Raw genomic sequence first — 12,943 nt, 5'->3', positions numbered from 1 at the left:
AGAAGAATTATTTGGCATTGTTAATAAATATGACCAAACGAGTCAACCTTGAAACATCCCGACTTAACACCTTGCCTAGCTTGATTTTAAAAGTAACCAGCATGGGAGTTGTCACTATGTGACTCATTCGGCTTGGTGGATCCAAAGCTTACTTGGACGACTAGTAAAAATATGGTTTGACTTTTAAAAAAAATTTCAAGATGATATATTTTTTTGGAATATTAAGACAATAACTTATTAAAATAACCCGGGTTTCATGACTTAACTTGTCAAGCCCGTAACCCGAATCATAAATTCCACTGGGTTTAAAAGCTTTGTTTTTTTAAATTAATTTTTATTTAATGATATGATAACAAAAATAAATGTTTAAAAACTAAACACCAATTAAATACTAGGATGTTTGTTTAAAATTGCTAAAAGCTTATAGAAAAAAAACATAAATAAATTATGATAATGAATTCAAAATTAATAAAATGTTGAAGAATAAAATTAAAAAAAAAAAGAAGCTAAAAGCATTTAACGGGGGAAAAAATAGATGGAAAGAAAAAAAAATGGAAGATCCATGAAATTAAAAAATATAGAAAAAAAAAGAAACAATTTTAATTTTCTTAAAAAAGAATCACTTCCTTATATATATATATATATATATACACATATAGGAAACCAAATTTATTTGGTGTAGATCGAATAAGAGACGTAATAGAGATGGACACCGTACAAATAGCCTTGTATGGGCAAAAACAGGATGCGCCTGCCCCCATTTCATTATCATCATCATCAATATTCCTTCCAGCCAGTTTGTTTATACAAAAATAAGACCCAATGCCCGTTGAAAACCGAGAAAAGTCTCGGAGCAATAATAATATGATAAAATGGAGGCTAATCTTGTTACTTTTTTCCAAATACAAACTGTCGGAAAAGAATATTGATTAATGAAACGGAGGGGCATTGGCATCCTGTTTCCCCCCCGATCGCTGTAAATGATGATGATGAGGATGCGCCACCATTTCATTAATCAGTATTCTTTTCCCCATGTTTATAAGTGCCCGTTGAAAACTGAGAAAAAGTCTCAGAAACTGGATAAAATGGATGCTAATCTTGTTTGTCCACATACAGATTTAACCTATGTACGTATAGGCCGCATAAAACCCTAATTAAAACCATACAATATATATATATATGACTCTCTAAATGCCCCCAATATATCCATTTCCTAGTTTTAACAATCTCTTGCAGACATTATAAATTGAGTATGGTAAAGCATCGTTGCCCTACATATACTTTTCCTGAAATATATATGGACCGTAATGATAATTAGAATAATTAATGTTGTTAGATATATAAAGCATATTGGCCCCTTTTCTTCCACCGTAGCAAACATATATACTCTATATATACCCTTGTTGAGGCGTGTGTCCTCCACAGTCTGAAGTCTTCTCTTCTATATACCATCCTATATTCTAATCAGATCTTTATTATTTCCAGTCCAGTTTTCAATTCCATGGCCGCCAACCAGACATCCCTTAATATTGTTGATGCCAGATTTCCCCTTCCTGGCCATGATTTTGAGCAACAAGCAACATCAGATATTGTTGAAACCAAAGACTTCGACTACTCGAAAAGATCACAGTGGCTACGTGCCGCTGTCCTTGGTGCCAACGATGGTTTGGTTTCCATCGGGTCATTGATGATGGGTGTCGGCGCTGTGAAACAAGATGTTAAGGCCATGATACTAACCGGGTGTGCCGGTTTGGTAGCTGGGGCTTCTAGCATGGCTATAGGCGAGTTTGTGTCTGTGCAGTCTCAACTTGATATTGAGCTGGCACAAATAAAGAGAAACAAGCAAAGAAGGGATAGCGAAGAAGTACCGGAAGACGAAGAGGGAGAGAAGGCGAATTTGCCAAGCCCAACGCAAGCATCTGCAGCTTCAGCTATTGCCTTTGCACTTGGTGCATCAGTGCCAGTTCTAGCTGCCTCTTTCATAGCACAGTACAAGTTGAGGCTGGGAGTGGTGGTTGGGGCAGTGACCTTGGCTTTAATGGCGTTTGGGTGGTTAGGGGCTGTGTTGGGGAAGGCACCGACTGTTAAGTCATCCCTTAGGGTTTTGATCGGAGGATGGTTCGCTATGGCCATCACCTTCGGCCTAACCAAGTTGATTGGGTCAACTGGGTTATGAGTATAGCAGTATGTTACACCCTTCTCTCCCGGTACAATTAAATCCCATGCTGTATAATTTTTTGTGTTGTTTATTTTCTTTCCTTTTTCCTTTTTTTTTTTTCCAGTAATGTACGACGTGTGCACGGGAAGGAGAGGTTCTTACTGTATATATTTCCATTCCAGAATATTTTCACGTTTCGTCTCGGATCATATATAATTCATAATATTAGTTCAATATTTATGATTCTAATTTAAATTTTAAAATAAATTAATTTTAAATTATACAATACAAACATAAATATACAATATCAATTATTTAAATATAATTTTAAAATTTAAAATATTTCTAAATATAATTAACTTTATATTTAAAGTAATTCAACACAAACACAATACCAAAATTTTAAAAAAATAAAAGGTTTTAATTCCAAAGATGCATAAACCAAATATCATCTCGCATGGATATAAAAGAAATGATTAAAGAAATATAAGGTCCAGCTCTTTAAATTTGCCTTTTGGTACTGGCAATATATTTAAAAATAATCATGAAATAAATAACAAGTGGGGACTTCAAGAAAAGAAAGGATGATGAAGGCTAGTAAACTTTTTTTATAACAATTTGTTTTTTTTTAAAAAAAAAAAAAACGATGAATGACAATGATACCAAACTAGCCCCTAGTTATCATAAAAAAAAAATGCATAGTTTCTTGCAAAACTACTAATAAATTGATAATTTCATATTTAATAAAAATATATCTTAGAAAGTATAAAAGAAATTGTTTTTTTGGAAAAAAATAAAAAATAAATTTATTTGTTAATGAAAGCTTTGATGTGGAACTCATAATTTTTTGCTTCTTGAACCAGAACTCATCGGAAACATTCTTAATATATATATATATATATATATATATATATATATATATATATATATATATATATATTTCTAGAGAAATGGCTAGCATCGCTCTAAATTATTTTATTTCTTCGTCACATCCATCTGCAAGTATCAAGTATTATTATTTACCTATATTTTGCTTCATCAATTCCCTAGCAATAAGATAAAAAAGAAAGAAAAGAGTCAGGCATTTGCATACAACGAAGTACATTTTATGCAACAAACATAAGAAACAACAAGAAAATTGAAAAACCATCTAGATGGTGGTCCAGTAATAAAAGTTTGGGACTAAGAGGTTTGCTTTCTATATGGTCTCAGGTTCGAGCCCTGTGGTTGCTCAAATGATAGCTACTGGAGGCTTACATGGTCGTTAACTTCAGGACCCGTGGGATTAGTCAAGATACGCGCAAGCTGGCCCGAACACCCACATTAAACTAAAAAAAAAAAAAGAGAAAGGAGGCTAACCTAAACCAAGTGAATTTAGTGGTCATAAGTCAATTATGCAATTTATTTAGGTTATGAGAAAAGTAAAATCAAAATAAATTATAAAATCTTAAATGATGAAATTAAAAAAAATAATTTAAAAAATTAAAAAATTTAAAAAATAACTTGAGTTAATTTATCAAACTCACAACCTGAGTCATAAAACTAGGTTAACACCATAAACAATAAATTAAAAAAATAGTGAATTTAACAAATTGATAGGGTTGGTTCTATTTTGAAGGCAAGTGGATGTAGAGTTGGTTTGAGTATATATTTTTGTTAGACGACTGGATCGCTTGTTTATTTAGAGATAACTAAATAATTCACATGCGCTCTACTGCAGGTCAGATTAATTTTTTAAAAAAATATAAAAAGTTTTTTTAGTATTGATAACATTTTTTTCTAGTAAAAGAACTCAAAATTTAATGTATATTGAAAGACATATATATATTAGATGATATATCTTTTAAAAAATATTAAGGTGACAATATTATAGATCGACCTGAGTCAACTCAAGTTAACTTATTAAATTTATGATCCAAGTCATGTAATTGTGATAATCTCATAAAAAGCTAATAAAAACAAATTATAAAGTCAAATTCTCAATCAACTCAATTTTAAAAGACAATATTGAAAACAAATCAATTAAAAAATGACAAAAAAAAGAGATATATAAGTAAACTTGAATTAATCTGTAAAACTCGTGATTCGAGTCATGAGACTAAAATAAATCTATAAAGAGAAAATAAGAAAAAAAAATACAAAATCCAATTCTCAAGCAACCCAATCTTGAATAATGAAATAAAAAAAATGATCGAGTCAACCCGGGTTAATATGTCAAAACTAGGTTATGAAATCGAGTTAACTTCATAAAAAGTATATCAAGAAAAATTAATTATGAGATCTAATTTATAACCAACTCAATATTAAAAGATATAAACAAAAAAAAACTTAAATTTATAAAATTGAGGTAACCATATAAAATATACTTTAAAAAAACTCATGAAACTCAGCCTGAAATAATGAAAGATTAAATAAAAGATTAAAAAGAAAAGAGCAGGTTGCTAGATGGTAAAATTAAAAAAAAAATTGCTAAAAAATAGAGAGATTCCTCTATGTTAATAATGAAAAAAATAAAAATCTAGCTGTGTTTACTATTTCGGATTTCAGTGCATATGGTACCTAGTTTAATCTGCAATCAGTGACTTGGCAACCACAATATCTAAAACCACCATTGGGAGGCTGCGTGCGAATATTCCCATGAGGGGCACGCCTCTGGTCCTGTTAGTGGAAAGGCCCAGAGAGAACAAAATTACATTCTCTACCATACTGACACAAAAGGGCTGGAAGGAGCATATAATTACATCATCTGCCCTTCCGCCAACACTGTCAAAGGTTAAAACCAGGCGGGGCCGCCTGGTCTGGGAGTTAACAAGGAGGAAAAACTAAAATATCTGGGTAGCTAGTTCACTGTTGAAAGCCACCCCAGATCTTTTAGCTAGTTCACTGTTCATATATCTCTTATTATTTTATTTTATAAATTTACTTTTTATTAACAAGGTAAAAACTTAAAACAATTAAAATAAAAGTTCAAATAATTTAAATTTAGCAGAAAACATGTAGTTTTTAGCCAAAACTTTTTTTTTAAAAGAGAATGATATAAATTATATTTTAAAATCTCACCTAACAACTTAAACTATTGGGTTTAGATGAATTTCTTAAAACTTTTTATTTATTTATTTATTGATGAAGAATTTTTTTATGATTATTTATATAGAAATCTATCATATCCATTAACCAATCTTAAATAAATAAATAATGTTTTAATTATTTTTATACAACTATATAAAAAATAAAAAATAATTAATGTAAAGAAATAAAAAAAATTATAATAAAAAAATATATATTCTATTATCATTGAGTATTCATGTGTAGCATATTAGTTTCATATATAATTATTAAAAAAAGTATTTCATTTTAATAGATTAAAAACAAAATTTAAATTAAAAAAAGAGAGGAAAGGAGGTCCAAATACTCATGTGTCTAGACTAGTAAGCCTGCAAGACCAGCCCATAAAAAACCCAATGTATTTAGGCAGATCCGTATTCCTGATTTCCTTCAAAAAAAATATTTAAAAAAACAATATATTATCTACTTAATATTTTTCATCAAAATAAATGGATGTCACATCATCCACATGAATAAATAACATGTCATTAACCACAACAAATTATGGTCATCTCTAATAATAAAAAAAAAAATCGGGTTACAAAACCCTAAACCTTAACTCATTTTCAATTAAAAAACATCTAAAAATAACCATAGCAACTTTAGTAACCTCATTTCAAGCCCAAAATGCCCTTTAACCATTGAAAAACTAAAAATCAAATTAAATTTTAAAAAATCTAGCCCAAATCTATATTTGTAGCTGGTTTTTCTTTTTAAAATCATACAAAATGGTTTTAAAAAATTGAGACACCAATTGTGGGTTTGTTTGTTTTTTTTCTTTTTAATTTAAAAATTCTAAACAATTAAGTTTTTTTTTAACCAAACCACCCTTTAGTTGATTCAGTTTATGTATAAATTTTCAGAGCACAAAAAAGTGAAAAGATTCCAAACCGATTTAACCAAGTTAGATTTTTTTTTTTTTTTTGCTTGATACTTGTTTGGTCATGAAAAGGTAAAAGAAGGCCTCAAGTGATGGTATCTTATTACCACAATCCAAAATTATATCCAAGTTCTTACAGAGAGTTTAGATAGAATACCAGGAGAGATTACCAAGGAGGATCTCTACCTCATTTACAACCATATGTGTCTGAAGCCTAGGAATCAGAGTTCATCCAGTTATTTTACTGTAATTATTTTTTAAAGTATTTTTTATTTAAAAATATATTAAAATAATGTATTTTTTTATTTTTTAAAATTTATTTTTGACATCACCACATTATCAAAATGATCAAAAAATACCAAAAAAATATTAATTTAAAACAAATAAAAAATAAAATAAAATTTAAATTTTTTTAAAAATATTTTCGAAACACAAAAACAAACCAGTCCAGCCAGTAACCAGTAAAGAAAAGGAGAGTGACACTTTCATTATTTTAATATAATAAGAGTTTTTTAGTTATTAATTTTTTTCAAGGATGTAAAGTATTATATAATATATAAATTATGAGATGTAAAATATAATTTCTCAAGATATAAAAGCAAAATAAAAATTTAATTAAATTATTGGCGGCTGATTTAATTATCCAAAAAAAAAAATGAGGGAGATGAGTAATGTGATCCTCTCTGCTTGAAAGAACCACCATTCAAAAGGATGTAAAATTACTCACGAACAAGTGGGACCATAGTTTAAGTAGCCAAAATCAAAACCAAGTTCTTTCCCCTTCTGTTTATACAGAATTCACAGAAATATTACTTAGGTGCAAGGAAATCAAATCGAGATGACCAAAATTAAAAGAAAGGTGAAATAGCAGCCCTTTATTTAAAGATAAAATATTTTTCTTTTTTGATCCTTTGATTATTTTATTTAGTTAGACCATTAATTATTTTTTTTACTTTTATCCTTTAATATTGTGTTATTTAATGATTTGATTTGATAATTATTTTTGCACTATTATCTCTCGTCAAGTTATTATATTTTTAAAAAGTTCTTAGTTCTTGATTTTACAATAATTTATTAATTGTAAGGAATTAATAATGATGGGACCAAAACTAAAACCTTGTTAAGATAAAAGGTTTTCTTTTTAAAAAACAAAACAAAGGGGTGTTAACGCCTGTTAGGCTTAATTTTTTTTCAAGTTTATATCTTGATATCTTGAGTTTTAAAATTATATGATTTGGTACATAAATTTATTTATTTATAGTATAGTTTGTGAGCTTGAGTAAAGATAACCTCATAGAAAAACAATGAAGAAAATAGAAAGAGGTTGGTTGTTCTGATGTGCTTTTACCAAATTGACCACATTTGGTGTTAGTGTCCCTCTTGACAAGAGAAATGTCACTATAAAGTGTTTTTGAGCTTTTATTATCCTTTGAAAAAATAAATTAGGGTTGAGAGATTTTTTTTATTTGTTTTTTTAACCAATTTGAGGATTTTTTGAATTGGATAATTAGTTTCTCGAGATTGAGTGTTTTTAGGTTAAAATAGGTTAGACTTGAACTTGAACTTTTAGCTAGCTTTACAGTGGTTAAATCTTAGACACGTAAATGATGTGTTGTCCGTTTTCTTTTAAAAAAAATATTAGACAAATGACTAATTTTAAAGATAAAAAAAATTGAGACTCAGCTATGTAGAGTCAATAAGCTTGCGTAGTTAACCTGTTTTTTTTCCTACCCGAATAATATTAACTTTCTTAAGAATTAAATAATTTATAATATTGTATGTATAATTTCTTTTAGATTTTTAGATTAACTAAGAATGATTTTTATATGTTATTTTATGTGATTTCATATATTTTTTACTTCATTCTTAATCAATGTTCTTTTTGTGTAACTCATCATAATTATTATTTTTTTAGTAGGTTTATTAATTTTGACGGCTGATTTTTATTATCATATAATTTAAAAAAAATAATTTTTTAAAAAAACTTATTAAATTCTATCAATTCCATCACTCAGATCACATATTTAACGAATTAACTTGTTTTAATTTAATATATCATTGTCCAACATATTATTGTCTTGATATTAAAATAGAACATCATCTTGAAATATCTTTTCTTTTAAGTCAATCTAAGTTAAGCTAAAAGCTTATCATTGTCTTGATATTAAAAAGAGTGTATTATCTTGAAATTTCTAATCCAAGTTAAGCTAAGTGTTTCCCGTGACAACGTCTGTGTGTGTTGTATTATTATTTTTATGTTTCCGAGTACACTTGCATTAAAATCATTAGGGTGATTTTTTTTTATTTAAGCTTATTTTTGGACTGATAATAGGATATTGTCTATGGAACAGGTGTCCTAGTGTGATTTATCATAATTATATGTTTATTACATGACTATATGAAACGAACTTATTAATTTTTGGAATGATAATAGAATATTGTTTATGAAACGAGTGACCTGTTGTGATTTATCATGATTATCTATTTATTATATGAAGTAAACTTATTAAATTTAATTGGGCATATAACCGAGTTGTAAATTTTTATTACTTTTAAAAATATTTTGATCCAGCTACTAACGTTGCGCGGGCACAGGCGAGAAACAAAGAATTGTCACGCTCAAATCCAACATCGACAATTGCCCGGATCCATACGTTGACGTGAGGACGGAAACAAACTGCGAGTTCGAGTGCGCGCGTGTCTGAGAGAGAAGCTTGAACACAACAGGAAGCGAAGGAACAATAAAACAATAATTATCATAACATACAGCCTCAAGAGACTGATTCACCTCCAACACACTGAGTTTGACAAATATACTAGTTTGGCAGCGAGTTATTCGTTCGCCGTAGGATTCAGAGCAGACAAACAAAGAGAACAGCATTTGCTCAACAAACATTCATCGAAGGAGGAACACACTCATTTAAGGAGAGTCTTGATAATAGCTTTCACATTCAACTTCTTGAGATCTGTGTAAGATTGACCACAGCCTACAAACATGACCGGTGAGCCAGAGATGTAAACCATCGACAGTGCAGCTCCGACCTACACTCATCAAAGAGAATTGCAGGCAACATTTAGTTGGTAAATATAACAAATAACTCAGAAGGAAGGAAAAAAAATAAATAACCGCCTTCTGTAACTCTACCTTATCATCGATTGTGTCAAACTTGGTGAGCAAAATCCCATCAATTAATCTAGGATTGGGTGAAGTTGATAGGTCCGCTAATTTCTGCAAAGAAAAAGAGCAAGGGATGTTGCTTTATAAACTGAATGTGGATGCAACAAAACAAAATAACACAGCGAATGCGAGGATAATAAGAACTAAACCTGATTGAACTTTGATAGCTGATCAACAGCATCATTTCCTACCAAGGCCTCTCCAACAAACAAGACCAGATCAGGATTGTTGAGGTAAATTAACTTTGAGAGAGCTCTCATTAATGGTTCATTGTCCTGAAGCACATGAAAATTGAATTAATAAAAAAAGCAAATAGAAAAGCCAGGTAAAAGTAAAACATAGATCCCCCTTGGTTCTTCTATTCTATCTAACTCTTTTTGCATTGACTTTAGCATTTTGATACTATACTGGTGTTCTTACAGAAAAAGTTTCCGCACAATTTCTGTAGCAAAATTGAGAGTCAATCAATTAATAACAAAATTTGACTGCACCAGATAGTAGGTCAATCTCCTTAATAAAACATTAAATCATAAAGCACCTGCATTCGGCCAGCAGTATCAACGAGAACAACATCAGAACCATTGCGTGTAGCCTCCTGAATTGCTTCCTTTGCAACAACCGCTGGATCTTTCTCATAGCCCTTTTCAAATATAGGGATCTAACCAGAGAAAAAAGACGATCACGTCAAGCTTCCTTTACAGGCATGAATCACAGAAACAAACAAGCACTGGATCTAGAGGCCAGAAAACTTCAACAACATTAATATGTGGGTATCAATTCTGTACCTGAAGTCTACGTGCATGAGTCCTCAGCTGCTCAACAGCTCCTGACCTAAATGTATCACAAGCAGCCATCATAACACTAACCTTATGTTGCAGAAGCCAGTATGCAACCTGCAGCATGACATGTAAAAACAGCCTGCCCAATAAGGAAGCGTGACTTGATGATAATTCAATAATAATAATCACAATGATACGAGCTTAGCTTCACCTTAGCCAGATTTGTGGACTTTCCAACCCCATTGACACCAACAAAAACAACAACATATGGTTTCCTCTGTTCCCTTGCAGCATGTACATCCCTCAATATGTCAATAGAGCGTCTAGGAGTCAAAATACGGACAAGTGCTTCTTCCATAGCAGCCTGCAGCCATAAAATCAGTATGAAAGTGAGGTCATGCTTATTCCTAAATCAAACGGGAAAGATGAAAAATGAAGACACTTTTGATATAACAAACCTGCACTGTGGACGATATCCTTGTGAAAGATGCCAGCTTTTTACCTTCAAGACTAGCCGCAACTGATTCACAAAGCTTCTCGGCTATCTCCTCAGCCTGAGATTGCCACAGGACAGTAACTCCATAAGAATGCTAAATAGGACAGGGAAGTATGATTGACTGAATATCTAGCAGAAACAGGAACATACCACATTCTTGGTCATGAGCCTATCCTTGAGAGCTTTCAAAGCTGGCTCTAGGTCTGCCTTCTCCAAGTTTGCCTTACCAGCAATACTGAGCCAAGGAAAGCATAACAAAATTCATGTAAGGGTCATATGAGGATGAAAAGCCTAGTCCAAATAATGAGATTCAACTTTTATTGAGTTCAGTAGGAGAACCCTTGAAAAAGGAATATCATGCCCATTATACATACCAACAGACAGTTTGACAAAGTCAAACCCTGCATATCTAATGCTAGCGTCCCACATTCTGTCTAAAGATTCATGCATAAAGTTTGTTGCACATCTCATAACGCAGGAGAGACAACAGAAAAAATTGTGGAAGCATGCATTCATGGTGAAGGGAAAAAACGCCAACTGGGCAAGCCATCACCCCAGTCTCACATACACGTCAATCCCAAGGAAGAAACTTCTCATAAGATGTTAAATTATAAATAGAACAGTTAGATATATACTGTGAATCATATACCTTATTCATTAAAGCATAGAATAAGCTTGAACTTTTCGCCATAATAGATTTGCCAGAGAACACTAAGAGACGTAATGGCGCTCAATTGATAAAGCAAAGGTAATAACGATCTAATTACCCAAAAACTAACTGTACATTCCAAAAACCCATGATAATAGTTATTGCTGGAGTCTTTAACTCAGATGCCACAATGACAAACCCCAAAAACACTAGTAAAAGTCACAAGAGGCTGCATTTTTTTTTTTTTGGTAAAAAAAAAGACCTTGAAGAGATGCTCTATATCCAGTACCTTAATGATACACAACTTAATGGATTGGTGGTAATCAAAGCAATGAATAACAAGGATTTAGATGGCAATGTTTTACCTCTGGAACATAGATGAAAACCATCCCTTCTTCTTAGCATCAGGCTTGCTGTCCTTACCAACTTCCTCATCTTCTTCATCCTCCTCGCTGTCACTGCTAATTATCTCTTCTTTGTCCATCATGCTTTCACCTTGATCGGCTGCCACAACTTGTATATTCTCATTCCCATTCTCCTCCACAGGATCCGTAAAATCCAATTTCGCAACTTTAGGTGAATCATCCCAAACTCTATTCTTCTTTGTTATCTTTTTCTTCGGGTCCGCTTTCGAATCCTTGCTAACAACAACACTAGTATCAGTAGTTTTTTTCACACCCTTACTTTTCAGCTTCTGAAGTTTGCTGACATCAAAAGCCCCATTATTGGATCTCGCATTTTCTTTACCATTAGCGAGACCCATCCCTCTATTTCCTTCACCAACAACGTTATGGTTCCCATTGGAGTGTCCATTCTCCAACTTCCTACCTTTCCCATCATCACCATCAGCCTCCTTCGCATCACTCTTATTTTTTTTATTCCCTCCATCTAACCCACCACTACCCTTTTTCACCACCTGCTGCTTCCTCCCATCATTCCCCAGCGGCTTCACTTTCCTCAACTCCTCCGCCCTCGCCTCCGCCTCCTTCCTAAGCTGCCTAAAAGTCTCATCAAAATCAAAATACTCCACACGCTTCGGATCATAAATCTCCGAAAACTCACGCTTCACCATCTCCAACAACTCATCCACATACAACAAATGGAGAATTCGCTGATACACAGCGACAAAAACGAGACCAAGCTCGTTATGGAAAGTCCATTTAAGCGTGTAGGAGGCAGCACCAGGCGCATCGTAATTATACGACGCCGCACCTGATCGTTCCTCCAACAGACAAGATCGAATCAAAGTATCGATCGGCGATCCTTTTAACGCATTTCCTAGCTCTTTACATGTCCATAAAATCAATCCTCCTCTAGTAAATATTAACAACTGCTCTAACATCTTCCAATCTTTTTACCAAACCTGCAGCAACCAAACCAAATTGAGTCCAATTAACCATAAAAAATGGTGCCAATCGTAAAGGGAAAAAGTAAAAACGTAGGGACAGAGAACGGATCGGCGGCACAAGAAATTGTTGTTAGAGATCTGTGGATGGATAAATAAACGATTAAATTCGAAGGTATCGAAAGAAATAACTTACCTAATTTCCTGTTCTAGAAAATGATTCGAAAGGGAGAGAGAATTTACTAAAAGCAAAGGGAAAGGAGTTGTACAAGACAAGAAAAGAAAAATAAAAATCAATGCGAGGACTTGTGGGTTATTTATATGATAAGGTTTTTTTGGGTAATTAATTGAAT

General features: G+C 32.1%; 2 protein-coding genes across 2 annotated transcripts; one reads left to right on the top strand and one right to left on the bottom strand.

The window, feature by feature from the left end:
* Nucleotides 1-1,439: 1,439 nt before the first annotated feature.
* LOC133673810 (vacuolar iron transporter homolog 4-like) lies at nt 1,440-2,360 on the top strand. Its single transcript, XM_062094706.1, has one exon. It carries the CDS (start codon nt 1,502-1,504, stop codon nt 2,174-2,176), a length of 675 nt encoding a protein of 224 aa, XP_061950690.1. The 5' UTR covers nt 1,440-1,501; the 3' UTR covers nt 2,177-2,360.
* A 6,512-nt stretch (nt 2,361-8,872) lies between these two features.
* LOC133674462 (uncharacterized) lies at nt 8,873-12,943 on the bottom strand. Its single transcript, XM_062095570.1, has 10 exons — nt 12,787-12,943; nt 11,611-12,608; nt 10,747-10,831; nt 10,559-10,654; nt 10,312-10,464; nt 10,107-10,214; nt 9,860-9,979; nt 9,471-9,596; nt 9,289-9,372; nt 8,873-9,185 (listed from the first exon to the last, which is right to left on the bottom strand). Exons 2-10 carry the CDS (start codon nt 12,585-12,587, stop codon nt 9,060-9,062), a joined length of 1,875 nt encoding a protein of 624 aa, XP_061951554.1. The 5' UTR covers nt 12,588-12,608; nt 12,787-12,943; the 3' UTR covers nt 8,873-9,059.

This window comes from Populus nigra, chromosome 15 (genome assembly GCF_951802175.1).
Source record: "Populus nigra chromosome 15, ddPopNigr1.1, whole genome shotgun sequence".
Lineage (NCBI taxonomy): Eukaryota > Viridiplantae > Streptophyta > Magnoliopsida > Malpighiales > Salicaceae > Populus > Populus nigra.
This window is presented reverse-complemented; position numbering and strand designations above follow the sequence as displayed.

What these genes read in the sequence shown, in the direction of transcription:
- LOC133673810 (XM_062094706.1), top strand. Translation starts at nt 1,502, where the DNA reads ATGGCCGCCAACCAGACATCCCTTAATATTGTTGATGCCAGATTTCCC.
- LOC133674462 (XM_062095570.1), bottom strand. Translation starts at nt 12,587, where the DNA reads ATGTTAGAGCAGTTGTTAATATTTACTAGAGGAGGATTGATTTTATGG. An exon ending in GGCTCATGACCAAGAATGTG is followed by an intron (nt 10,655 to 10,746) that starts GTATGTTCCTGT and finishes TGGCAATCTCAG; the next exon opens with GCTGAGGAGATAGCCGAGAA. An exon ending in AGCTATCAAAGTTCAATCAG is followed by an intron (nt 9,373 to 9,470) that starts GTTTAGTTCTTA and finishes TTTTCTTTGCAG; the next exon opens with AAATTAGCGGACCTATCAAC.